General features: G+C 36.0%; 3 protein-coding genes across 5 annotated transcripts; all 3 read right to left on the minus strand.

Annotated features, from left to right (window-relative positions):
- Positions 1-78: 78 nt before the first annotated feature.
- LOC103503897 (uncharacterized) lies at positions 79-2,318 on the minus strand. Its single transcript, XM_008468285.3, has 2 exons — positions 1,811-2,318; positions 79-372 (listed from the first exon to the last, which is right to left on the minus strand). The coding sequence occupies exons 1-2, from the start codon at positions 2,165-2,167 to the stop codon at positions 349-351; spliced, it is 381 nt and encodes a 126-aa protein (XP_008466507.1). The 5' UTR covers positions 2,168-2,318; the 3' UTR covers positions 79-348.
- An 11,279-nt stretch (positions 2,319-13,597) lies between these two features.
- On the minus strand, positions 13,598-17,601 carry LOC103503896 (protein IQ-DOMAIN 32). 3 transcript variants are annotated; one of them, XM_051083695.1, is made up of 7 exons: positions 17,297-17,583; positions 16,461-16,793; positions 16,168-16,374; positions 15,939-16,016; positions 14,545-15,835; positions 14,185-14,436; positions 13,598-14,063 (listed from the first exon to the last, which is right to left on the minus strand). In XM_051083695.1, the coding sequence occupies exons 1-7, from the start codon at positions 17,375-17,377 to the stop codon at positions 14,044-14,046; spliced, it is 2,262 nt and encodes a 753-aa protein (XP_050939652.1). In that variant the 5' UTR covers positions 17,378-17,583; the 3' UTR covers positions 13,598-14,043. The 3 variants fall into 3 exon arrangements, with proteins under 3 accessions (XP_050939652.1, XP_008466506.2, XP_016903579.2); XM_008468284.3 differs by having other exon boundaries at positions 14,185-15,835; positions 17,297-17,601; XM_017048090.2 differs by having other exon boundaries at positions 14,185-15,835; positions 17,293-17,583.
- Positions 17,602-20,234: 2,633 nt separating this feature from the next.
- Positions 20,235-25,906, minus strand: LOC103503898 (uncharacterized). Its single transcript, XM_008468286.2, has 16 exons — positions 25,329-25,906; positions 25,052-25,113; positions 24,871-24,938; positions 24,661-24,782; positions 24,352-24,457; positions 24,180-24,231; positions 23,384-23,501; positions 23,245-23,275; positions 23,114-23,137; positions 22,837-22,961; positions 22,043-22,124; positions 21,769-21,891; positions 21,641-21,694; positions 21,490-21,559; positions 21,012-21,045; positions 20,235-20,870 (listed from the first exon to the last, which is right to left on the minus strand). Exons 1-16 carry the CDS (start codon positions 25,525-25,527, stop codon positions 20,509-20,511), a joined length of 1,632 nt encoding a protein of 543 aa, XP_008466508.2. The 5' UTR covers positions 25,528-25,906; the 3' UTR covers positions 20,235-20,508.
- Between the last annotated feature and the right edge of the window lie 210 nt (positions 25,907-26,116).

A 26,116-nucleotide genomic window follows, 5' to 3' on the forward strand; every position in this document is an offset into this window, starting at 1 on the left:
CACATTTCTTCACTCAAAAATCGTAAGAAAGTTGAGACTGGGCATTGTTTGTGTCAGCTGCGACGTCAACGCAAATCCTAGCAGTTCCAATTTGAAATTTCTTATAAAGCATGTATTGGTAACGAGTTCCCACAGATAAATTGCTTATGAAAACCAACAGCATCCACATATCATATTTAGAGCCCAACGCGGAATTCTAAGAAGACAAGACTTGGAGGCATCCCTATGAAATTTAAAACAGAAAACATCTGAGGATCAGCGCTCTTGCTAATCCATGGAAACTGATTCTGTTGTTGACAGCCTAAGGTTATGAAACTAGATGCCACGCCTCTTTCCAATCCCTAAACCTCAATTGTCTTCCGCTTTTCTAGGCTGCAAAAAAAAGTAAGCGGAACTTGAGACAATGACATGAAATTCAAATGCCACTAATCTAAAGAACGACTCAAAGATGAACATGATGTGCTTAAAAACATGTGTAATCAAACTTCGGCGTAAAATACACATGATGAAGAGAGAAACTCATGAAATACTTCTTAATTACCTAAAAGGATGACAAACTTACCCGTCTTAGGTATTACTTTTAAAGCCTCAGACAACTAATTGAACATTTTCGAACTTTTTACTACTACAGTTTGCTTGGATTCCAAAATCAATCAAATTTCTTTGATGGCCTAAAGAAATTTTGCAGACAGGGGCCATCATATTGTATTCGATAATGTAAAGTATTAAAACTCAAGGACACAGTTGTTCAACCTATAGAACAGATCATGTTCAAGTAAGTTCGTCAATATTTTTCCTGGTTACTTGAGCATCTATTGGGTCATGGGTACACAGCAAGTCAGTTGCTATATCGCTTATGTGTTCTAGTGTCTCATACAACACCGCAAGGACAGATGATACAGTATGAGAGTATTACTTAAATAATAAGAATGTGACAAAACGAAACTACTTGAGAGAAGATTAACCAACAGTCCTCTTTTACTTATGTGCTGGTTTGGGTAAATGGTAAATTATGCAAACTATGAATAAGCTGGTAACACAAATTGAGTCATTAGACAAACATCTGATACAGATGACCTTGTCGGTAAAAACAGAGAAAAAAAGCAATAACAGTCGGATATCTTTACATCTCAGACCTAACTCACGATCATTTTTACTACTCTCATAAAAAAACCTACAATTACTTAGCAAGATAACTCATAGGATGTTAAATCTTAGTTGGATGACCAACATAACTCGAACCAATCCTCTCTGCCCCTTAGCCATTTGCATAGATTGTAGCTCTTTGACTATCAGACCAACCTAGGGAGATTTACTAACTTACTTAAATGAGGTCTAAGGGGAAGAAATAAAAACTGAATAACTCAAGATACTTAAAAGACCAGGGGTTTGTTCCATGGGATAGAAAAGTCAGTAAAACGAAGAAATAAACAATCCATATGTCTAGATAAATTTTAGGGGATGCTTGATATTAATACACATGCTGTAACACTGAATTCTCAAATGCTTGGGCTGTTCAGAAAATAATTGCCAAAAGCATAGTTCTTGCTAAGTAAAATAGAAGCACTGGGTATTCTTAAATTAGCTTGAGATGCAAATGACGAAGCACATGAAGTGTCTATGTATACACAAACGAGAATAACGAAATAAAATCGAAACTTCAAAAAATTAATATATTTTAAAAGCAGAAAGCTAATATAACTCTTCGTGCACATATATTGTTCGACAAAATGCCACAGTACACAAAAATGAAACTCAGGCGGAAGATGACCAGGAAAGGTCTACAGTAAGGGAGAAAAAGAGCACGAACCTTGATACTGGTAAGGGGTTGTTTGAGCTCCTCCTCGGGAATGATAACGGGCCAAGCTTCCCCAGCTTCTCGGAACATTTGCTCGGTCTCAAGGAGCTGACCCTTTTCAAGAATCATATTCCTGATTGTTTGAGCAGAAATAGAGGTAGCGTCAAAAACCTCTTCGACTCCATTGACGAAGGTGACGGCGATCTGGGGAGGGTGGTCGTCTGTTCGGCGCTTGACGATCAACTGGCAAGCGGGGTTGGATTCCTTCGACTTGGTAGCATTACACTGCGCCAAGAATTCCATACAACACGCTAAACGTGGATCGAGAGCATTGAATTCGATCTTCACTTTAGATAGGAACTTCAACATCGCTGCTTATTCCCTTCGCCTGAACCTTCGAACAACAATGATTGGGGGTGCGAGAAGGAGGACGACTAAGCCTAGGTTATTGGGTGGGGTTTGGGGTTTTTTTTCCCTGTGTGCGAAATTTGGCCAATTTTTTAAAAAGGGAATGAAAAGTTGTCTGCCGCTTCAGATAGCACCGTGCAAAATTATTTAGGGAATCCGTGTAAATGAGACGTATAAGAATGGAAATTAGAAAAATAGCAAACTATTATTTTTTTATTTATGATAAAACTAACTACTTGAAATAGTTTTCGGTCTGAAATTTTCTCTTAGAACTGTGCACATTTAAATACAGTATATTATTATGTTCTTTTAAAGATCCATAAACATATTCAATTGGTTTCAATATCTTCTAATTATTTCGATTTTTACGTTCAATAATTATATATTCAAACTTTAGCTATTAATGCGACGAATACATCCTAAAATTTTAATGCAATGAATACTTTCTAAAATAATGATAAAGATGATGCAATAATTAACTATTAACAAAAACATTAAAAAAGTAACGGAAAATCATTTAAAAAATTCAAATCTCAAATCTCAAACTAAAATTCAAATTCAAATTCCAACCATTCCCTAAAATTATGGCAAATATAATGGAAATACTTAAAGCTTAAAATCAAATCCCAACCCTCCCTAAAATCATGCTAAATAAGATGTGATCTATCTTTAATTTTGCCAACCAACCGGAATTAAGAAACGAAAAATTTGTACTAAAGAAGGTGGAAAGCGATGGTGCGGGTGGAAAACAAATGCGCGTGGAAAGCCATTTGAAAATTTGAAGAATGTTAAACCGGAGAAAATTTGAAGAAAATTTTGAGAATTCGGTATTTTTTACCAATACATGCAGAAAACAGATAAAAAATCCAAAGGTTGAAGAAGGAACAGAAGCGTGAAACGAAACAACTCACCGATACTTTGGGTGGTGCAAACCGATTACAGTGTATTTGTGAACACACCTTATGATAATTATTAACTAAATCAAAAAATTATTATATATATTCTTTCAAAGATCCCTAAACATATTTAATTGGTTTCAATATCCTCTAATTATTTCGATTTTTACCTTCAATAATTATATATTCAAACTTTAGCTATTAACGCAATGAATACTTCCTAAAATAATGATAAAAATGATGCAATAATTAACTATTAACAAAAACATTAAAAAAGTAACGGAAAATCATTTAAAAGATTCAAATTTTAAATCTAAAGTAAAATTCAAATTCTAACCATTTCCTAAAATTATGACAAATATAATGGAAATACTTAAGTTTAAAATCAAATCCCAACTCTCCCTAAAATCATGACAAATAAAATGTGATCTATCTTTAATTTTGCCAACTAACCGGAATTAAGGGAAACAAAAATAGAAGATTCATCGGAAGACAATCAACCGGAATTAAGGGAAACGAAAATTTGTACTAAAAGAAGAAGGTGGAAAGCGACGGTGCGGGTGGTGTCTTCCTTTTTAATTGCTATGGTGTCTCTAACGTTGCTTTACTTCATTGCTGCGGTGTCTTCCTTGGAATGACGGAGGATGTCGCCGTCGGTAACCTCATCTGGCAGACGGAGAATTTTCTTGATGGAATCTTTTATTGGCCATGGAGTGATTTGATTTTATGCCTTTAGAGTTGTGACTCCTTTTTCGCTTTTGCAGATTCCTCGGAATTATTGCAGAAGCTTGTTTGTGCTTTATTGGCTAAGATTGCTCAGAATTCCAATGCGAGCTTCGTCACTCCTTCTTCATCTTCTTCTTCTTCTTCACCTGACAATGCGTCTGGTAGTTCTAGAGTCTCTACCAAATCATGGTGGTTCGACGACATGTCGTTATTGCTTGTTTAGATCATTGAAAAAGTCGTACAAGGAATGGGGAGTTACGGAAGTAGTAACAACAGTTTGATTCTCTCCAAATTTCTCCTCCATTACCTCAAAACCACAAGGTTGAAGAAGGAACAGAAGCTTGAAACGAAACAACTCACCCATACTTTGGGTGGTGCAAACCAATTAAAAAAGGAAGGCGTGCAGACGGTGGAAAAGCGACGAAAGAGAAACCGACTGTGGAAAAGCGACGGAAGAGAAAGCGACGGTGGAAAAACGGAAGAGAAAGCTACGGTGGAAAAACGGAAAGCCTTTAAAAAACGGAAGAACAAATGCGCCAGAAAGCTTTTATAGAAGATGGTTTATTTTTTTGGGAAGGAAAATTAGAAAATTGAAGGGAGTGCATAGTATGTATTAATTACACGGTATTTGTGGTTTTTCTTACTATTGTATTTAGGAGTCTATATTGTAAAGTAGGTAGGGGCATTTAAGGCATAGTTATCCCATTTATTATGTGGAAATTAATTGTTTTGCTATTTTGACAATTTAAAAATAAATTTGCCATTTATCCAAAGTAAACCTTAAATTTTGCTATTTTTCTTGTCGCCCCAATTATCTATTACCTATATAGATTAGCCAACGTCAAGATCTTGGTTGGGTTAGAAAATTGAAAAAGTAATGGGTCAGATTACTGGTTTGGGCAATTAAGGGTTGGGTTAACTCAACTCCATTCAGTTACCTGTTTAGATTTGAAACCATTTTTCCATCATTAAGAGAAGAACTTCATAATCGTGTGGATATGGTCTAAACAATTGCGTACAATAGTCAACCTGATCGCTTAGATTTGAAACATTTTTTTCATCGTTAAAAAGAACTACATTTGTTGATACTACCTACATGATTGTATACCATTCCTACACAATCTTATATTATATCCTACATTATTGTAGACTTAGAATTTAAAAAAAAAATGAAAATTTGGGTTGAAAGACAATATGAAAATGAAATTGAATTCTTACGCTTATATTACTAATATGAAAATTTGAAAAACAATATAATAAAAAAAAAAACCCAACTCGCCAACCCAACCTAGCCCAACTCGAATTGTTTTTGTTGGGTTGGGTTGACTCTTGCATATTGAACGATAAGGTTGTTCAATTTTTTCCAACCCGATTACTTTGAGTTGATCCATATTTTTCCTCCAACCCGACCATCTCAGTTGATGTACACCCCTGATCCATTTACCCTTAAATTTTATCGGCACGTCCCAAGGCCACTTGCTCCTGGATATATGATCCTTGTTACTCGGAGAGCGATATTTGTTGCACTTCTTAAGGTAAACATTTTGTATTATATTAATCAATATACTTGCTATATGATGCATGCTACATGATACAAGCTATACGACACATGATCCAAACTTTTAAAACTTGTCTACTTAAAAAAACACAAGGTTCATTTCCTTTTTGTGTTATATCATAGTGTTTGTTTTTGCTTTCTAGCTCTGTGAAGAATTTTTTGCAATTTATGACTCGAAATTTCCCGTTTACTCTTTGTTTAATCTTCTTCTTCCGAACTCATCTTTCATTCAACAAGTAAGAAACCTATCAGTTTGAACTTTGATTCATCATCTGCATGTGACTGTCTTGATTATCGACACACGATGTACAACATTCAAACTCATTTTCATCTTCTACAAATGAATTTGTCCTTTTGTTTCGTTTTTGGCATAAATTTCTAGTTCGTCCCGAAAGAAGAAGCTAGAGTTTATTTTTCCAGTTTCTTTCTGTCAAACACAATCATTTAGCGTGCATTTAGTGAATATGCATGTAATATTGTTTAAATTGCATCGTGAAACGTGTAAAAGATAGAGAAGTTCTTGTAACATGCATTGAGGAGTGAGTATCGTTCATATAGTATCTTGTATCGTGTAACGTGCATCAAGTGTTGAGTATTTCACATAATGACTAATAATTTTCATGTCTTTCTATGTAGTATGGCTAGACAATTCAAGATTCCAGTTAGGGATCTTTCTCCAGGCTAAGCCACAAGCATGTCCTCTCACATTAGGACAACTAATAAGAGTGTAAAGGAGAAGCTCACCTCCACTCAGCTTACTCTATTCAAGAAGATGGTATTTGGATGATTTTTAGACATGGACATCATATTTAATAACCTACTGATGCACTAGATCCTACTTGAGGGAGGTGAAAGATGATAGGCAAGATGGCATGACGTTAGATTCGAATGGAATTATCATTTGATTCACGATGGAGGATTTCTTATTGGTGACAGGATTGTGGGGATACCTGATTCAACCTGTGTCATTAAAAATGTCGAATGTGAATTGGAAGATTCAATACTAAGATACTACAACAAATCTATGGTATGGTGTATTCACATAAATGCCATAAAATCGTCGTACAAGGATATGAAGTTTGAAAATGACATAGATGCTGTGAAAATGATTGTTGTATTTTACATTGTGTTGGTGATGATAGATAGAGAAAAAACAAGGGCATATGTTAACCTGAAGTGTTCATCGATGTAGTAGATATGAATTACTTTAATAGTAAGCACTAAGAAAAGGAGATTGGTTGGTAAGGTTGAGAAGTATAAGAAAAAATCCCTGAAGTGTTCATCGATGTGGCGTTTCCTGGACTATAAAGGAGATTGGTTGGTAAGGTTGAGAAGTATAAGAAAAAATCAAAGATTAGCAAGAATTATATTATTAAATACAATCTTTTGGGGTCTTCTCATACAAATCAGTTAATATTAGCTACTTTCGTACTTGAGTGTAAGTTGTTTCTATTATGTTATACTAATATTGTTTACCATCCACTATAGGTATGAGCATACAAGGTCATATCAATTCTGGTCGAAAAGTGCACAACCCGATTGAATATGAATGCTATTGCTTGATTCTTCAGGTGGTAATCATTACCGACGAAGACAATGATACGAGATGTTTTGAGTCCAAAAAGGTTCGTAGCTTTAAGGGTTTGACAATCGAAGTTAGTCAAATTTAATAGCCAACAACTAATTCTTATGTGTAGTTGATTGTCACTCCCGAACTGGTTATGTCAAAGAGGCATTATAGAGACACTCCAATTGAGGAATGACCAATTTTCGAATAGAGTGGGACTAGGGCTAGTGCACTAGACTTGTACCAAAATGATGATGATGTAGTCCTACTTGAGAATCCATTAATTAATGAGTCTGATTCCATCCATTTTGATGCCCAACTACGGGATACAAGCAAGCCAAAGGACTCGCGAGATGCACACGTTTGTGATACTCATAAGCCAGATTCACTCAATAAGATCTTATGAGAGGGGTTGCTATGTGTGAGGTCCTGAATGAATTGGTACAGAGAGTCCGAAATGTGGAGAACAAACTTGGGGATATGCGGGTCCTGAATGACTTGGTACAGAGAGTCCAGAATGTGGAGAATAAACTTGGGGATGCGGTCAGACTTAATTTATCATACAGTCTGACAAGCAGAAAATGAAATCCATTAGACCATAGCCAACTTGTTCACTACGTTCTATCAGGTATGTATTACGTGACACTATAATTTGTTTAAATACAATAAATAGTACAATATTATATTAAGTGACAGACAATGTTGACCACCCCAATCACTTGTATTACTAATGATCCCACCGATTCCACATCTACCCGCGTTCCCACACCTCCACACCATCCAATTCCACCTTGTAAGCCTACACCACCACCCCTTCTTCCTTCTTCTTTCCTTTCCACCATGTTCGTTACTCCCCCTATATCACTGAGACCATTCCTCCTCATCCTCCCACCGACCCTATTCCTCTTCCCCTCCCAATGATCTTGTGCATCCTCCCCCTCCCACTGAGTCCGTTCCTTAGCCTCTTTCCACTGAGCTCATTATGTCGCCTCTTCCTATTGAGCCTATTTCTTCTTTCGCTCTTACTAAGGTCATCCTCATACCTCCCACTAAGTCCATTATTCCATCTCCTAGTCATACTCCTATCTTCCATTTAGTCCATACTCTCATCTCCTACACATTATTTTTAAAGTTGGGATCAAGTATCATATAGCTTGTATCATGTATTGTGTAGCTTGCATTCTGTAGCGAGTATATTGATTAGAATAATATTAAATGTTTAGGTTAAGAAGTGTTACGAGTAGCGAGGAGCACCTTGGGATGCGTAGAGTGAATTTAAGGGTAAATGGGTAATTTTTCATGGTGTTGATGCAAGAAGAAGATTACTTTTCATTCACTTAAAAAAATGGGTCAATTTTCCTTTGGGCTTCTCTGAAAAAGGGTCATCCGTACTTGGGGGTTTTTACGAAATTGTGCTTTTTGTGAGAGTTTAATTGAAGATGGAGACTCTTCCATTCTATTTTTATCACTTCAACCCAAACTCCAAATTTAAATAACCGTTGCACTTTTAACCATAGGTCCAATTTGCACCATTTTCTCCGACATTTCCCTGCGTTCGTCCCAAACCACATCTTATTGGGAGAGGTTCCGCTCTGATACCATCTGTAATGAGACCCAGAATTAGGAATTCGAATCTTCGACATTCTCCTGCATCTCCCGAGACCTGTCAACATCTTTCTTACTTTTCTTAAAGGATTATTACATTGAAAGTTGTTCCTACAAATCAACATGAGTTCTTTTAGCATGCTTTGTCTTTATTCACATGCATCTTGGAAAAATGCCCAATAGGTCACCCAACATAAAATTCTTTCAAGCTAAGAACGTTTAACTTTAGAATTCCAATGATTGAATGATGTAGAAACATCTTCCATTATTGATGTTTCTTTAAGTTCTTAAATGTTTCTTTCGCTATTCCTTAAGCTTCTTGATTTTAGCTAGGACTTATCATTCTTGTATCTTGAGTTAGTTCTAAAATAACTAACTCAAATCAAAGTTAGTTCCCAAATTAACTAACTCAAATCAAAGGAAGCTCTTCCACATCTTCACAGTCTGTCAAGAAAGATGACATTCCACCAAAAATTCTAGCCACTAAACCAGGTGAAAATACTAGTAAAAAGAAGGTTGACAACGTTTATAATTGTCCTACTTTGAGTAAATGTTTCAGGTGCGGTCAACAAGGACATTTATCCAATGAGTGCCCTCAAAGAAGAACTTTGACAATTGAAGAAGGGCAAGAAGAGGATTCAGATGACAACATTTATGAAGTTTCAACACCAGACGAGGGAGATCAATTATCTTGTGTAGTTCAAAGAATCCTTTTCACTCCAATAGTTGATCGTATATCTCAAAGAAACTCTCTTTTCATAACAAGATGTACCATTAATGATAAAGTGTGTCAAGTTATTGTTGATAGTGGTAGCGGTGAAAACCTAGTATCTAAAAAACTTGTTTCTGCCCTAAATTTGAAAACTGAACCCCACCCAAATCCCTATAAGGTTAGTTGGATAAAAAAGGGGGAGAATCTACTATTAGTGAGGTTTGCACTATTTCTTTATTAATAGGAAAACACTATAAAGACCAAATCATATGTGATGTTCTAGATATGGATGCTTGCCACATCCTTTTAGGACACTCTTGGCAGTACGACACAGATATGTTCATAGGTGTAGAGCTAATACCATTGAGTTTGATTGGATGAGTAGTCATGTAATTCTTTTACCTATAGGCAGCACTCCCGAAACAAAACCTAACCCTAGTAAAGGAAAATAACTTTTTACAGTAATCAAGGTAAAGAGTTCTTGCCATCAAATACAATACCTCTCTTAGCCTTTGTCATCAAAGGAAACAATATTGCATCCACAGAAAATAACCTACCTATTGAGATAACTAACCTTTTAGCCGAATTCTGAAAAATCATAGAATCAACTACTTCTTTGTCACCTCTTAGAAATATATAGCACACTATAGACTTAATGCACGATAGCACCTTACCTAATCTACCACATTATAGAAAGAACCTTAGGGAGTACCAAATTCTACATGAACAAATAGAAGAACTCCTTAGCAAAGGTCATATCCAACCAAGCTTAAGTCTTTGTGTTGTCCCAGCTTTACTTGCACCAAAAAAAGATGGTAGTTGGAGACTTTGTGTTGATAGTAGAGCCATAAACAAAATCACAATCAAATATAGGTTCCCCATCCCTCATTTATCAAACCTCATCGACCAATTAGGGAAGGCCTCCATCTTTTCCAAAGTAGATCTCAAGAGTGGCTGCCACTAAATTAGAATTAAACTAGGGGAAGAGTGAAAAACAACCTTTAAAACCAATGAAGGGTTGTTTGAGTGGTTAGTTATGCCTTTTGGTCTCTCAAATGCCCTTAGCACCTTTATGCGTTTAATGAACCAAATCCTCCAACCTTTTTTGAATCAATTTATTGTGGTATACTTTGATGACATACTCATCTATGTAACTCCTTTAAAGAAGACCACCTCAAACACATCCATTTACTTTTTACTGTCTTACAAGAAAATGAGTTGCAAATTAACCTTAAAAAGTGTGAATTTTTGTGTTACAACATTCATTTTCTTGGCTTTCTCATAAGTTGTTATGGTATTTCAGTTGATCCTAAAAAGATTGATTCTATTAGTTCTTGGCCTCAACCAAAAACTCCAAAATATATTCAATGCTTTTTAGGCTTAGCTTCCTTTTATAGACGATTTATAAGGAATTTCAACACTATTGTAGCCCCCTTGACAAATTGTTTAAAGAAAGGTAGTCTTCAAAGGGGACAAATTGAAGAAGATAGCTTCTTGCAATTGAAAAAATCTTTGGTTAGCCCCCTGTTTTAAAATTACCTAACTTTGATAAACCTTTTGAAGTCATTGTAGATGCCTCGGGTTTAGGAATAGGAGTTGTCCTCCTTAGTCAAGAGGACCACCCTTTAGAGTATTTTAGTGAAAAACTAAGTACCTTTAGACAAAATTGGAGTACCTATGAACAAGAATTGTATGCCCTTGCGTGCTAAAAAACAATGGGAACATTATCTACTTGCTAATACTTTTATCTTGCTTACTGATCACTTTTCTCTCAAATTTTTGAATTTGAAAAAAATTATTAGTAGAATTCTTGCAACGATTTGATTTTGTGATTAAGCACACTTCAGGTAAGACTAATAAGGTTGTTGATGCCCTCAGCTGAAAAGGTATACTCCTCACCACCCTTCAATCTCAAATAATTTCCTTTGATCACCTTCCTACCTTATACCCTACCGACAGTGATTTTAGAATTATTTTGGAAGCTTGCTCTAATCATAAACCTTACAAAGACTACCATATTGTTAATGATTTTCTATTCAAATGTGATGTTTTGTGTATACCTCATGCATCTCTAATTGAGGCCATAATCAAAGAAACCCACTCTAGTGGCTTGCCAGGACATTTTGGCCGAGACAAAACATTGGCTACAATTTTTCCTAAATTCTTTTGGCCACAACTTAATAGGGATGTCACTAACTTCATCAAAAGATGCTCTATTTGCCAAACTGCTAAAGGTAACTCTCAAAACTCATGTTTGTACACCCCTTTACCTATTCCTTCTACTATTGAAGGGGATTTAGCTATGGATTTTGTCTTAGGCTTACCAAGAACTCAAAGGGATCATGATTCATTTTTTTGTAGTTGTAGATCATTTTAGCAAAATGACTCATTTTATCCTTTGCAAAAAAAACTTTTGATGCGTTGAATATTGCATCTGTTTTTTCGAGAAATTGTTAGATTACATGGAATTCCTAAAACTATAGTTTCAGATCATGATGTAAAGTTCTTGAGCCACTTTTGGAGATCCTTATGGAAGAAATTTGACACCAACCTACTGTTTAGTACCGCCAGCCACCCCCAAACTAACGGCTAAACAGAGGTGACTAACCGTACTCTTGGCAACCTCATTCGATGTCTTGGCGAGGACAAGCCTAAATAATGAGACCTAGCATTAGCTCAAGCAGAATTTGCCTTCAACCACATGGCAAATCGCTCAACAGAGAAGTCTCCATTTGAAGTTGTATATACTAGTCTCCCTCGGGTGACTTTCGGTTTAGCTCATCTTCCCTCTGTTGTTGATGTCAGTATGGAGGCTAAAGCCATGGTTGACCATATTTTCAAGCTACACCAAGAAGTAAAGAATCATCTAGAGCTCGCTAATGACTCTTACAAAGCAGCAACCAACACTCACAAGCGTCTTAAGGAATATCAAGTGGGTGTCCTTGTTATGGTATACCTCTACAAATCACGCTTCCCTAGTCATCATTCTAAAATGACCAACAAACACATTGATCCGTTTCAAATATTGGAGAGACTCGACCCCAACGCTTACCGATTAGATCTTCAAGCTAACATAATTGTCAATCCATCATTCAACATTTCTGATCTGTCTCCTTACCATGCTCTAGATTCCTTTTCTTTGGCTCCCTAATTTGAACTCGATGACGGGTTTTTTCCTAGGGGAGGGGTTTGATGAACATCTTCCATTCTTGATGTTTCTTTATGTTCTTAGATGTCTTTTTAGCTATTTCTTAAGCTTCTTGATTTTAGCTACGACTTATCATTATTGTATCTTGAGTTAGTTCTAAAATAACTAACTCAAATCAAAGTTAGTTCCCAAATTAACTAACTCCTAACATATTCTTGTTAAACTTTTACCCTATAAAAGGCTAAAAAAAACACCTAAACTTTGCATCATTGAGCCATAGAAAAGAAAAATGTACATTGTTGGTATAGATAGTAACTTTTAATTCTTTTAAATTTTTCTTAACCTTATTTTCATGTTCTCATGATCTATCTCGATGTGATATCAATTCTTTCATATCCTCCTCCTAAAATCAGGTGTTACATGAGGAATCTAGATTGTTGTAGTTTTCACTTTCGTTAATGCATTGGGTTCTTAAAAAAAAATTGCACCAATTTTTTACCATATGGTAAGCTTATAGAAATGATCGTAAAATGTATTTTTCACATATATCTAATAAATTATAATCTTATATTTGGTATTCAATTTCTAGGATTTAACTAGATACAATATTAGAGTTAGTTTTTAAGGGAAATTAATTTATATTTTTAACAAACAATGAAAAAAATTCACTCACTTAAAAATCAAGTAATGAAGTCAAAGCATGCTGAAAAGGCTAATGGAGACCGAAAACAAAGCATGCTAAAAAAACCAAAGTAGACTTGTTAGGATAACTTTCACTGTTTGAAAAAATTTAGTAGGTATTATTGTTTGGAGGTTGCTCCCAGGATTATTATATAAAGATAATGGCCATACAAATAGTGAATACTTCTCCAACATTGATTGGGCAAGATCTAAGGAAGATAGAAGATCAACAACAAGATATTGTGTTTTTGTTGGTAGTAATTTGATTTCTTAAAGAAACAGAATTCAGTGTCATGTCCAAGTACTAAATTAGAATATAGAACAATACAATTCGGGTGTTCAATGTTTGGATATACTAACTTCTTGTTGGGTTGGAGTTTGACATCAAGCAACACTTCATATCCCAACTAAACATATTAAAGTTGACTGTCATTTAGTATTTAAAGTTTGGTACCCTAATTAAGGAATATTTTCACGTGTAGAGATTGCAGGCCTAACTTCGACAATAAGAGTACATGAGTTTTATTTAGTCTCAAGCTTAATAAGCACTTCTATATAATAAAAATATAACAACAATGACGAACTGATTGTCACAATTTACACAAACTTAACCCCAAACGTATATATAACCTTTTCCGTGGTAACCAACTTCTAGAACACAGTACAACTGCAACAATTTCGGTACCGATGATACTAATGAAATTCAAAGGGCCGAGAGGAACATGAATCATATATTCACTAAAATATTGGTGTTGTAGGTCTTTTTTAATCTTACCGAAGTCCAAACTACTAGGACCCCATTGGTGGTTCTAACCAAAAAGCATGCGGACCCTCCCCAAAACCGCAGGTACAGCTTCAGATCACTGCAGCAGCCATGTGGTTGGTCTTTGAGGTTATGATCACTTCAAAAAATGTTGATCACAAAGCAGCACCAAATTCACCATCTATCTTTGCCACTTCCTTTCTGAAAATTAGAATAAAAAGCATAACCGATATGCAAAAGAAATGTATAAGGATGTTTTTATGGTTTTTGAGGAACTTATTGATAAGCCAACAAGAATGAAAATTTTAAGAACAATGTTTACCATTTCCCTTTCCGCTCTTTTGTGCTTGAGAAGTTGATCTTTGGATTCGTGGGGATCCTTGCCTTCCATTGGCACCTGGTAAGGAATGCCTCTTCTTGACGTAGATTTCTGCATCTTGGACATCTGGACTGGATCTTGGAGAGTTATTTAACTGCACCTTAGCTCTAGCAGATTCTGTAGCTCGCATGAAATGAGGGATAGATTGATTGCTACTGTTTTCTCTCGACTCTTCTTCAATATGATCAGATCTTGCTGAGCCAAACGAATTGCGCCTCTTTTCAATCTTCTCATCTTTAGGCAAAGGTTCAAAATGATTTGGCAAATCAACATTGCGATGCAGCTTTGAGGGTGATTTCTTACCTGCAGTGAGGGACTTGCGCTTTAGGTTGCTTCTGCTCGCATCAGTTTTTCTCTTATTAGATTTGATTGAGATCTGACTAGAAGGCGTTCCTTGGGATTCCAGAAAAGTGCAATGGCTTCTTGGAGAGGCCGAGGGGGACAACCTTTGGTTACCTGTTTCAGCATCCTGTTCTCTCTTCTGATCAGATGCATTTACATCCGGCTTCACTTCATTTTGAGTAGAGTTCATAGTTATTTTGTTGATGGATTCGCTAGATACAACACTAGACTTTTCTGGAGACCCGAAACGAGGTTGATACAGGTTCGAAACTAGACTAGAGGGAGCACTACCCACGTCAATTTCTGTGCTCTTATTGCTGCTACGGTCATGGACACATATCTCAGTTACATTGGTTTCATGCTCATATTCGAAGGCTCCAGCTTCGGATAAATCAGGTGAATCAAGAGTAGAGGTAATAGAAAGTTCAGTACCACAGTCAGAGCCACCAACTCGAACCGTTGTGGATCGATTTGTGATGAAGTCTTCTGTAGTGGATAATTCCTCTGTCCTTGGAGCAGTACCTGAAGCAGATGACACAGCACCAATACAAGACTCTGCCCCAGTTTCTTGATACGATGAACTGATTGATCTACCTGAATTTTCCATCGAACTAAGCTCTTGAAATTTGGATTGGGCAGCAATGAAAGCTGGATTGCTTGCCCTTCTGGAACCAAAGATAGTCCTTTTCTCCTTCACCTCCGGTTGTTCTGAGGAGAACATCCCAGTCGATGTTTTGTTTTGCTGGAATTCTGTTCCAAGCTTCTCTATATGGGTGTTATACTGCAACTGAGTATCTGCAACCAATTCGATCCTCTGATCTAAGAGAGAATTTGCCTCCATCGAAGTCACTTTCGCATTCGAGACATCTGTATTCTCCTCAAGCCATGCCTGGTCCAAACTCTCCATCTCAGAAGAGGTAAGTTGACGTGGTTGAAACTGTGCACTGTCCATATCATAAGTAATCAAGTTATCTTCACTTTCAGAATGCACAAATGATTCCCCAATGCAGGTTCTTGAATCAGCTGACTTGCAAAGAACATTAGAGTCAATTCCAACAATAACTTCAGACGCACAAAGTGTTTCTTTCTTCTCTTTTCCTTGCTCCTCTGTCATAAACTGTGCTTCCTTGATCTCCAGAACATCCACTGATGAAAAAGACGTCCATCTCTCCAACCATTTCCAAGTAGTCTCAGATTTAGATTGGTGGTAACTAATGTTGATAGGTTCAGTGGTTGATGTAGACTTCAGCAGCTTCAAATAAAACAAAATAAAAAATCAGTTTTATAAGATATAAAATATGTAATGGTTACATGGTGCTTACTTCTTAAAAAATCACAGGATAATAGAAAAAAACCTGTCGAACAAAGCTGTTGCTAAGTAGTTTCTCAATTGAAACGCAAGTCTCTCTTGATTTCCTCAACTTTTCCTTCTCCTGAAATACGAGATGCAAAATGAAGAAGAGGTAGCAGGAACATTTTTTCGTTACCATTGCTTTCATGCCTAATTGGATTTGTAATCTGAAGCCAAAAACGGTATGCATATTTTTGAAAGTTCAAAATCAAATCTGGGTTAAGTGGTGTTACCAAGTTCTTATAACTATTGCTATCCAGTTCTTCAGAATTTGACTGTTCAAGTGCCAAACGGACACAACGTGCACGCACAAGAGCTTGCAACTTAATGATGGCCTGAATACAGCGAAGAGATTCAACAGCATGTTTCCTGACCAAGTGCCCGCGAATAGTGGCTTGCAACTTAACCACATTCTTAAGCTTCAGAAGCTCCCCTCGGGCCTGCAAGAGAAGTTCACATAAACGAATGGACAAGGACAGCAAGCAGTTATAATATATGATCTAGACATTTGAAAAATAGAACATACCAGCCACCCTCTGACAACAGCCTGGATGATAATAACGCTGCGTTCCTCAATATCAACATCAACTTTACTCTGCTTTTGAATGATATCAACAACTTCAGATTCCTTGAGATTTTCAGTACTCTGTAATTGAGGTTTCTCACTTGCGCACTGCAAACCAGGATCTTTCTCTAATATAGAACCGTTAGTTGGTGGCTGGAAGTTAATGTTGACAGTATCAAAGCTCTCTTTATTTCCAGGAGAAGGGATTTCAGCTATCACAGTGTTGCTTAGTACTCGTTGCCGGTTAGATCTCTTGCGAAAACTCCACCCTTGTTTGTCATTCAAACGCTTACTCTGGATAAATTCAAATTAAGATCACATAACACAAAACAAAAATGCAACATAAAAATCACAAAACTATATTTATTCCATATCTTAATCCAATCTCTCATAAAAAAAAGAAAAAAAAAAAGAACCAAAACTTGAAACAGTAGCCCTTCTAACACTACAGAAAGACATAATCTCACAAAGATACTTAGCAATAAAATTGAATCTTTAATGCAGCACCATTCTCGCAAAATGCTAAACAAATCTCCTCTTAATTCCATTTATTTGATAAGCGAGAAACAAAGTAGATCATCAAGTAACACAAATTCACGAAACATCAAACATTTCTTACTAAGTAAACTGGACGAGCAAGTACATTGCTCAGTTCCAGCAATTAGAGACTTAATTGGAGTAATAAAAGCTAGTTCAACATTAAAAAAAAGCAGAAAACTAAAAAGAAAAGAAAAAGGTAGAGAAAGCAAATGAAAAGGCAAAACTCGGAAGTAAGAGCCAATGAGATACATACATACCTCAGGAATATCAATATCATCTTTGTCACTCGAATCACCACCGCAGGCGATAATCTTAAAGCACGAAGTAGACTTCCCCATAGCTACAAAACCTCTCACACACTGTTTTCACAGATCTAGTAGACCAAAAACAGAAACCCTCCACCACTAGAGTAGCATCGGGAGCACCAAAAAGAGGAATCTGGAACTCAAAAGCGAGTAAATTCAACAAAATTGAGCCATTTGAAATCCGTTGCAGTAGAAGAACGCGAGAGGAGAGTGAGGTAGCCGAGGAAGAGAGGCTTACGCTCTTTTCAACTATTGTAGATAAAAATAATAATAAATAAATCAAAATATATCACTTTCTCGACAATTTCTCGCGATCTTTATGTTTACTAAGTCAAATATCGTTTTAAATTATTTAGAATAAAAAAAAATATATCATGTGGTTATATTATTATATTATAATTACTTTTGTTTTTTCAATCTGTTTCACTGTTCAATTATATAATAAAATTATTGCTTCTATAATTTCAGCAATAATAAATCGAATAAATGAAATAAAATAATATGCACAAAATAGAGAAATGAAAAGGACGGATGATTTCTAGATTAATGTCACTAATTTTGGTCATGATTTTCATTTTTATAAAATAGGAGTGGAAATTTATAATGTTGGATATTAATAGTGAGATTGAGGTCAATTATTTTACCACATGTGTGAGATGATGGGAAGATTGGAGATGAAGGAGACAGAAAATGTGTGACAGAGTAATATGGACAAAGACAGTGAGACATGATAGAGTAAATGAAATTGGTGGCAATGGATGTACCTCTACTTGGAGACCAATTTTTAATACCTACAACAAATATATTTTAATTTTAGATCAATCACCTATTTCTTTCATCTTTTAATTTTATCTTATATACTTCCTTTTATTTAGTTTTAATTTCATTTTTAGATCTAAAGTTTTCTTCTTTTGGTTCATATAATTTGATTCAATCCTACAAATTATTAATATATAGTCTTTTGCCTATTTGAAGATTCATCCAATATCTAATGCCACAGGGATGACTCATGATGTCTGAGTGAATCTTTAGGATCAAATTAAAAAAAAAAAAAAAAAAAAAAAAACTACAAAGAGTAAGATAAAATATCTAAGACTATTGGGATTGAATTATAATTAAATTCACACCTGCATCAAGTTTAAACTTTTGAGTTCAAAATTAAAGAGGCTGATGATTGAAACTAATAATGTCTAGAATCTAAATTGAAAACTAAAATCATATGATTTTTTTTTTTATATCCGTGGGTGTTCAACTTACATTTACCTCGACTAATCTCACAACATAATCTATTCATATCTACAGCATTTGATTGCCAAAAAATCTAATAGAAAATTAATTCTTAGATAGGTGGACACCATGACATATACATTTAATTTGAAAGGAGCACCAAATATTATTTTTTTAGGAAATTTTTTTAATAAATCAGGGATGCAACTACAAATAAAGTCTTTATTAAGAACAAAGTAGAGTAATTAATATTTCAAGAGGCATCACGATCTTCCTTTTCGAAGGAAAGAAATTTGGAGATGGAAAACCTAGTAGCAATATGCATGTTAGAGTGGACAACAAATTTACAGGAGTACCTATATGCTTCCCTAATATGCTTGGCTAGCAAATTAGAACTCTATTTGTCATTTGCCAATATATATTTCTTATTTTAATGAAATGACAATTATGTGTTTTTGGTAGGACACCTCTTCCAAGATGCAACCACTCACCAACCAATAGCAGGTAATAACCCACACTTATACATGTGTTGACATTAATGGCCATAATAACCAACTATACTGTTGCTAGACACAAAATTTATTTTAAATTAAAGTTAAAAGTTTATCCAAAAATACAATTATAGAACTGGTTTTTAAACATAACAGAAAACTTACCAAAAATCACTTGAACATATACATCAACGATATTTGAACATATACGTCAACGATACCTGAACATATACATCAACGATACCAACGTTAGAGTATTTGAACGATACCTACGTTAGAGTATTTGAACTCTGATCTCTTAGATTGGATGTATATATTAATATCATTGAATTCATGAAGAAAATTGATGGATTAGATTAAATTTAACAGAGGATTTGGAGTTGAAAGGAAGCAAAATGGGTGACAAGAGAGACAATAATTGTGTTGGTGAAGAATGTTTGAAAAACCAACTAGAGCATATTATAAGTCATATGACAATTCACCGTTAGGACGAAGGACCTCCCACCATGGGATGTCTGGTGGAGCCACACTCACATGGGTTGATTGCCAAGAATCATGTGAATCCTTCCAAAGTGTAATGTACTAAAATTGGCCATAATTTTGAATTTACAAAGACCTCGAGGAATCAATGGATGTTTCCATTTAAGCCACTTGATTCCCCCGACTCAGAATTTGAATCAATCAAATATTTTGCATATGTTGAATCCGGTTCACTGTGTAGCATGTTATGCTTTCATTCCTTTTTGAATGGAATGTGACAGTGTCACCGATATGGCAAACATAAGATGTTACTGTGAACCTTGCTTTATGAACTGGAGAGATGCAGAAAAAGACAGAATAATATGCACAAACTCTCCACAACCAGTAATCCAACAGCATCTTCCTTCTAAGAGGGGGTTGAGATGTTAGTCCTTGAAGATGGGGGTCCTCCCCTCTATCTCATGGCTGTATTCCAGCTTAGGAGTGAGATGAACCCTCCTCCCATTCCTTGCTTTTGAAGGAAACGTGATTGCTCGGATTGGCCCCGGCACAAACTTCCTCAAGATCTGTCAAATATCGGATGGTTGTGTCATTCTTCTGAAAAGTCCCCTGTTCTCACCATTGCAGAAGTTTTATAAACAAGACCACTGTAGGTGCTGAAAGTGCTGTTCTATGAGGTAACATAACAGCAATCACATGAAAGAGACTTTCCATTTAGCTCTAAAAATTTCGAAATGTTTTTACACTCGATAAACCTTCAAAGCTCAAAAAAACTTGCTGAAGTTCTAAATAATCAATGTCATCAGGTAAGTTAGTGTACATCTCTTGATAATCATATCATTGAAAAATAAATGGTGGTGAAATAATCTCAAAACTGCAGATACATCGTCTGGTGTAATAGAGTGGTTGACTTCACTTTAACTGAATTAAGGGTCACCAATTAAACCTACACTCTAATGGATGTCTTCATGTCTTCCGAGGTCTACCTCTCTTAGCTCCTGTTTTTCCTTGAGAAGCAGCTGGTTTCTTGTTGTTCGATGGGGGGCGACCCCGTCCACGACCACTGCTTTTCCCACCATTGGATGACTTTTTATCACCCTTTCCTCTACCCTTACTTTTGCTCCCATACTGCTCACTCGTATCCGATAGCCCATTGGCCTCCTCATCGCCGCCATCACCATCTTCATTTTCTTCCTCTTCTTCCTCCGAGTCTGATGAATCTTTTGACTTCTTCCTCCTTTTGGCCTTCTGAGATGCTTTAGCAGCCTTTGGACTTGGCTTGATGGCTGAACCTTTACTCTGTGGTACTGCTTCTGATACCGCATTCGCTGCATCAAGAATAACAGCTTCAGTCTCTCCAAAATCCCCAGTATAATTCTCTATCGTAATCTAATTTTTCACAGGCCAAAACTGTCCTCATTATCCTTGATAACCATATATTATATTGTTTATTACTAGTGTTAACGTACCTTCATCAAAAGCTTTGCCATCGTGTATATCAAGCTGTTATCAAATCCACTAAGAGTTAGAAGTATACTTTTATGGTTTTACCCAAGTAAAAAACGTAGTGTGTAATGAAAACCAAAAAGGAAATGACTGTCGAAAGGTAAATAGTAGTCATCAACAAAAGGAGAAAGATGTATGTTTGGAATTGTTTTTCAACCCCTCATTTTTCATACATGTCCCTAAATATTGCGCTCCGAATATTAAAGAAACAGAAAATAGAGAAGAAAAGTGTTATCAAACAAGGCTTGAATATCTGTAGAATCTAGTTGCAATTAATTATAACAATTTCCATAAATCATTAACTTAAACCCATAACATTTTGAATGGCATTGATATCTATCTTGAAACCAAAATATTTAGAAAGCAAATTAAATGTTGATGGGTGTGAAGTCAGCCGACGGTTGGCTAAATTTGATGAATAAATACTTCTAAACTTGTTACCTGATCAAGTCGATCGGCTACATCTGTTCTATCAACAACAACCATAGAGTGTCCAGCACCACATGCAACACTACAACAACAAAAATGAAAATCGTAAAATTCAACAATACTTGAGGAGAGCCACAAGTCTATACATATAATTCTGATCTACCTTATGACATGCATGTTCTCCAGGATATCAACCTTCTTGGGTACAGCAGAAGACCTAAACAGCAGAGGCTGGAATAAGCTAACATTTCAGATGAAGACAACTAGAGAGGCAAGAGGCAGAGGACATACTTCTGCCCCATTGGGCCATATCCAAGCTCTCCATATTGTGCATGGCCCCAACTTATGCATGAGTTATCGGCACCCACAAAATGGTGCATGGTGCCTGAATCCATGCATCTTATGTTCCATCCACTGAGTAAAAAGAAACAAGCACATAGCTTGAAGAAGCAATATATGAAATAATTCCAAACAGAAGGCACAATACAAGAATTCAAATTCACAGGCATAATAATAGTAAAGGGAGAAAAATTCTACATAAGGTGACATATAGCAAAGAATAAACCTTAAATCCATGAGAGGTTTTGGATACATCCAGTCATCTCCTGCGTTTTTTATTTTTCCCCACATATATAGCTGCCCTCCACCTGAAAAAGAAAAACAAAACGTCAATACGTACTAAAAAGCTAGCTTAGTATCACACCTCAAGTTCGAGTTCAACAAACCATCTGTTTTTTTTTTCTTTAAACAGAAACAACGTTATAATTGATGAAACGAAAAGAGACTAATACTCGAACCACTATGAGAAAAAAGAGTTTAAAATCTAGAAGACTTCTGGCAATAAAAAAAAAACAAAAACACAAACAAACTCAAAAGCAACAAAGAGACGAGCGAGGGGTTGCACAAATAACAGTGGATAACAATTCAAAACACTAAAAAATGAGGGCAAGCCATAAGCACAAGTAAAATACATGGCAAACAGAAGATTTCATAGAAACTTAAAGTTCAAAGGCAGTGGTGGTAAAAGGAGATTCACTTGATAGAATTTTTTTTTGATGGAAGCAATTTATTTAAAACACACACACACGAAAGGAGAGAAGAAGCATCAATTAATTGTTTCCAAGTATTTACCTTGTTGCGTAAAGCAACAATTCAACCGTTTGTTTTAGCATATATAACCACCAAAATTGAATAATGACAAATCATCAAAGAGTAAAATGGAAAGCCAAGTTCACAGATATATCCTTACTCCTAGTCCTTCCAAAAGAAAGTTAAGACAAGAAATAGTTAAAAATCATAAAATAATCTGAGGATCAGTTTTGAAAATAATGTCCAGGCCCTCATGTTAAGAACTAGTACCTGCAGTACAAGAAGAGTTCACAGACCCCGCTGAAATGATAGCATCAGGAGGCAATGTATTTCTCCTCTGGAATACATCGACACGTCGAGGAGCCCATTCATCCTTCTGCTCTCTATGCCCAAGTCTGCAATCAAAACGTCAAAAAAGTCCACAAATAGAAAAGTTAGAGGAAGAGGGGGAGGTGGAGAGTGAGAGGATAAAGAGAAGTGAGCTAGAAAGGGTATTCAAGTTGTGGAATTGAAGGTAACCAAACGCAAGCTGATCCATATCACAAACCTTCCGTAACCGCCAAAACCCCACCTAAAAGTAAAAGTAAACGTCAAAAAAACAAAGACATTAGAATCCATGGCAAATAAAATTTGACAAAACAAAGGAGATGTCAAAAAGTAGCCTCAAGAAACACTCACGTGTAGACAAAGCCATTAGAATCCACAGCCACTGCATTTCATTAAAAAATATATTAAAAATCAGAAAATGGAAGTAACAAGCATGTCCAACAGGTTCCAAGAGTGGCTGCATACCATAGAGGAAAGTTGTATGACAAACCTGTATGATTTGTTCCACACGCAACTTTAACAATTTTTTCTCCTGCCAGGGAAGCAATTGCTCTAGGACGTGGTTGGGCTTCATAAGCAAGTCTCACTGAGCTATCCTTTGTGTTGTACTGCAATCACATTTTTAGAAATGCTTCATGTAAAAATAAGTCTTAGCATATCTTATCATTACAAGTACAATAGTGCCCAAGTTATTAGGCAACCATCGCAAATAAATATGCATGTGCATAATCTTCACCAATTCTCTCAGATTATTAATACAGAAGTAAAATTACAGCAAGTACTCAGGTCCATGAACAAAAAAAAGGCCTAAAATGCTGTCAGATTCCCATAACACATGTTGAAGCAAGACCACATCACGGAAAACCTTTCACAATGTTAATAAAACCCTATTACATTATAAAATCACACAAAACGCAGGCCGACAGGCATTTCATTTGGAACACCGTTGTATTATAATTCATAATCATGGCATAGATGGAAAATTAAAAAATCAGCAAACTTTGAGGGAAGCCAATAGTTGGAAAATTACATCTTCAACAATCACAACCAATGGTTCAGACATAGACCATAAAGATCGTTTGGGTATTTAAATCACAAAAACCAGATTCCACATTGGAACAATAACTTCGAAAACCTGCCTCAAACTTGTGATCACATAGCAGACTACAATACTTCCATGAACATCGTGCAATGTTTCTCATGATATACAATAAAAGATTCTCCATTTGTTCAATACAAATTAAAAAGAATAGAAGAAAAAGTAGTAATAAAACATTCTACAGTACCTCATTATCTGTTCCATGACCAAGCTGTCCATACTGTGGAAGACCCGCAGTACTGAGAAAACAAAACAGGAAAAATAACCATTGCTACAGGGAGTGAAGAAAGATGAAACAAAGCAAGAAACCGACAAGAGCAATTAAAAAAATAAAATGTAAAGATAACCACAAACCATACAATATGGAAGCTCCTTCAATAGAAGTTAACCACACAGTGAATTCACCCCCACAAGCGGTAGTTTTCACTTCAGATACAAGACAACGAACAGGAGATGACTCAATCTCTACATAATAACAAAAGAGAAAAAAATGATCAAGTACAAAAAAATTGTGAGACAAATTAATTTAACATAATATATGAAGATGCATCGACACCCAATTCCCATATGCCTCCATTGCAAGGCGCATTTCAGATTTCTCTACCTAAACAATGCAACATAAAAATTAAGCATTTACATTTAGTAAACCTCTAATTAACTTAACTCACCATTTTTTACAGAACCTGAACCCAACTGGCCATGTTTGTTCCAACCAAAAGACAGAGAATTTCCATCCTCAGTGACCACAACAGTGTGGTTTCTCCCTGCTCCAGCTTTAACCACCTTGTACCTTGGAACATACATCATTAACTCTTAGAAAACCATACAAAACCTAAGAAATCCAATGGATTAAACCTCCATCAAATATAGTAACATACTTCGAAAGGTCAGATACTATAGTAGGCCTATCTCGCTGAATCAAATCTCCATGACCCAATTGACCTTTCTGAACACAAATCACTTGATAGTTCAGGAAAGTTACAATTGATAGACAATAAACTATATATATATACAAGAAAATGTGACGGCTTTAATCTTCAGAGTTGAAAGCAAACATGCCTCATTGCGCCCCCAGGTATAGCAACGCCCTTCCACGTCCAATGCCACACAATGACACGATGCTACGCCAAGATTAACATTCAAAACGTCAAAAACCACTTCACTGCAATGCAGGATCAGAGTTGAACACACCACAAAGTACATCAAACAACCTCTCTGTCTAGTTTAAAGTAAAAAATCTAACGTAAAAACCAAACCTGACCAAACATAACCTATTCTATCTATTCCAAAACCAAAAAAAAAGAACCCAATCCTGAACAGAAGGGCAAAAACTTACTGCAACCAGAAGCAACAAAACGAATGTCAACGCCGACAAGCGGACGAAGGCGAGTAGGAGAGACTAAGTTTCCTTCAACGGGACCCTTTTTTCGACCAATTATATCCCAAGAGGTGGCACCACAAAACAAAAGCTCCCCTGCTTTCTCTTCCCTCTCCTTAACCTCCTCGACCTTGGAACCGTCATCCTGCGTAGACATTTCCCGCCAAGCTCAGAGAGAGCAACGGTAAAAAAAGGAAAAAAGAAATTCCCAAAAGACACCGGGAGCAAAAAACGACAGGAGGAAGGGGAAAGCAAAGGGGTTGAAAAAAAAGGAAGTAAAGAGAAGCTAAAATTGGCGGGAAAAAAGGGGGAAGTTAACGGCTAGTAGAAGAGATCGGGAAGGGTATCAGCTTCTTTTTTTTTTTTCTTCCACTCCAAGACGAAGAAGAAGATGAAGCAAGAAGAAACCCTAATCCAAATGGGAAGCAAATAGCAATAGGAAATAGCTAAAGCAAAAGCAAGAAAAGAAAAGAAAAGAAAATTTAAGATAAAATAAAAGAAACCAAAACCGAAAAGTGGTGGGGTGGATTTGTTTGGGCATTCCGAGAATTAAGATTTTTCAATTAATAAAGGAAATAAATTCAAATAGAGAGAGAGAAAGAGAAGTAGGCATTAGAAATAAATAGATTTTATTGGACTCTGTTTTTTCTTTTTGTGTTTCCTAAGACTTTTCATTTAAGTCATTATCTCTGAGATTTTCCCTCTTTTAATCCAAAGTCTCGTCTGTCTTGTCTTCTTCGTAAATC

The sequence above is a fragment of the Cucumis melo genome, chromosome 4 (genome assembly GCF_025177605.1).
Source record: "Cucumis melo cultivar AY chromosome 4, USDA_Cmelo_AY_1.0, whole genome shotgun sequence".
NCBI lineage: Eukaryota > Viridiplantae > Streptophyta > Magnoliopsida > Cucurbitales > Cucurbitaceae > Cucumis > Cucumis melo.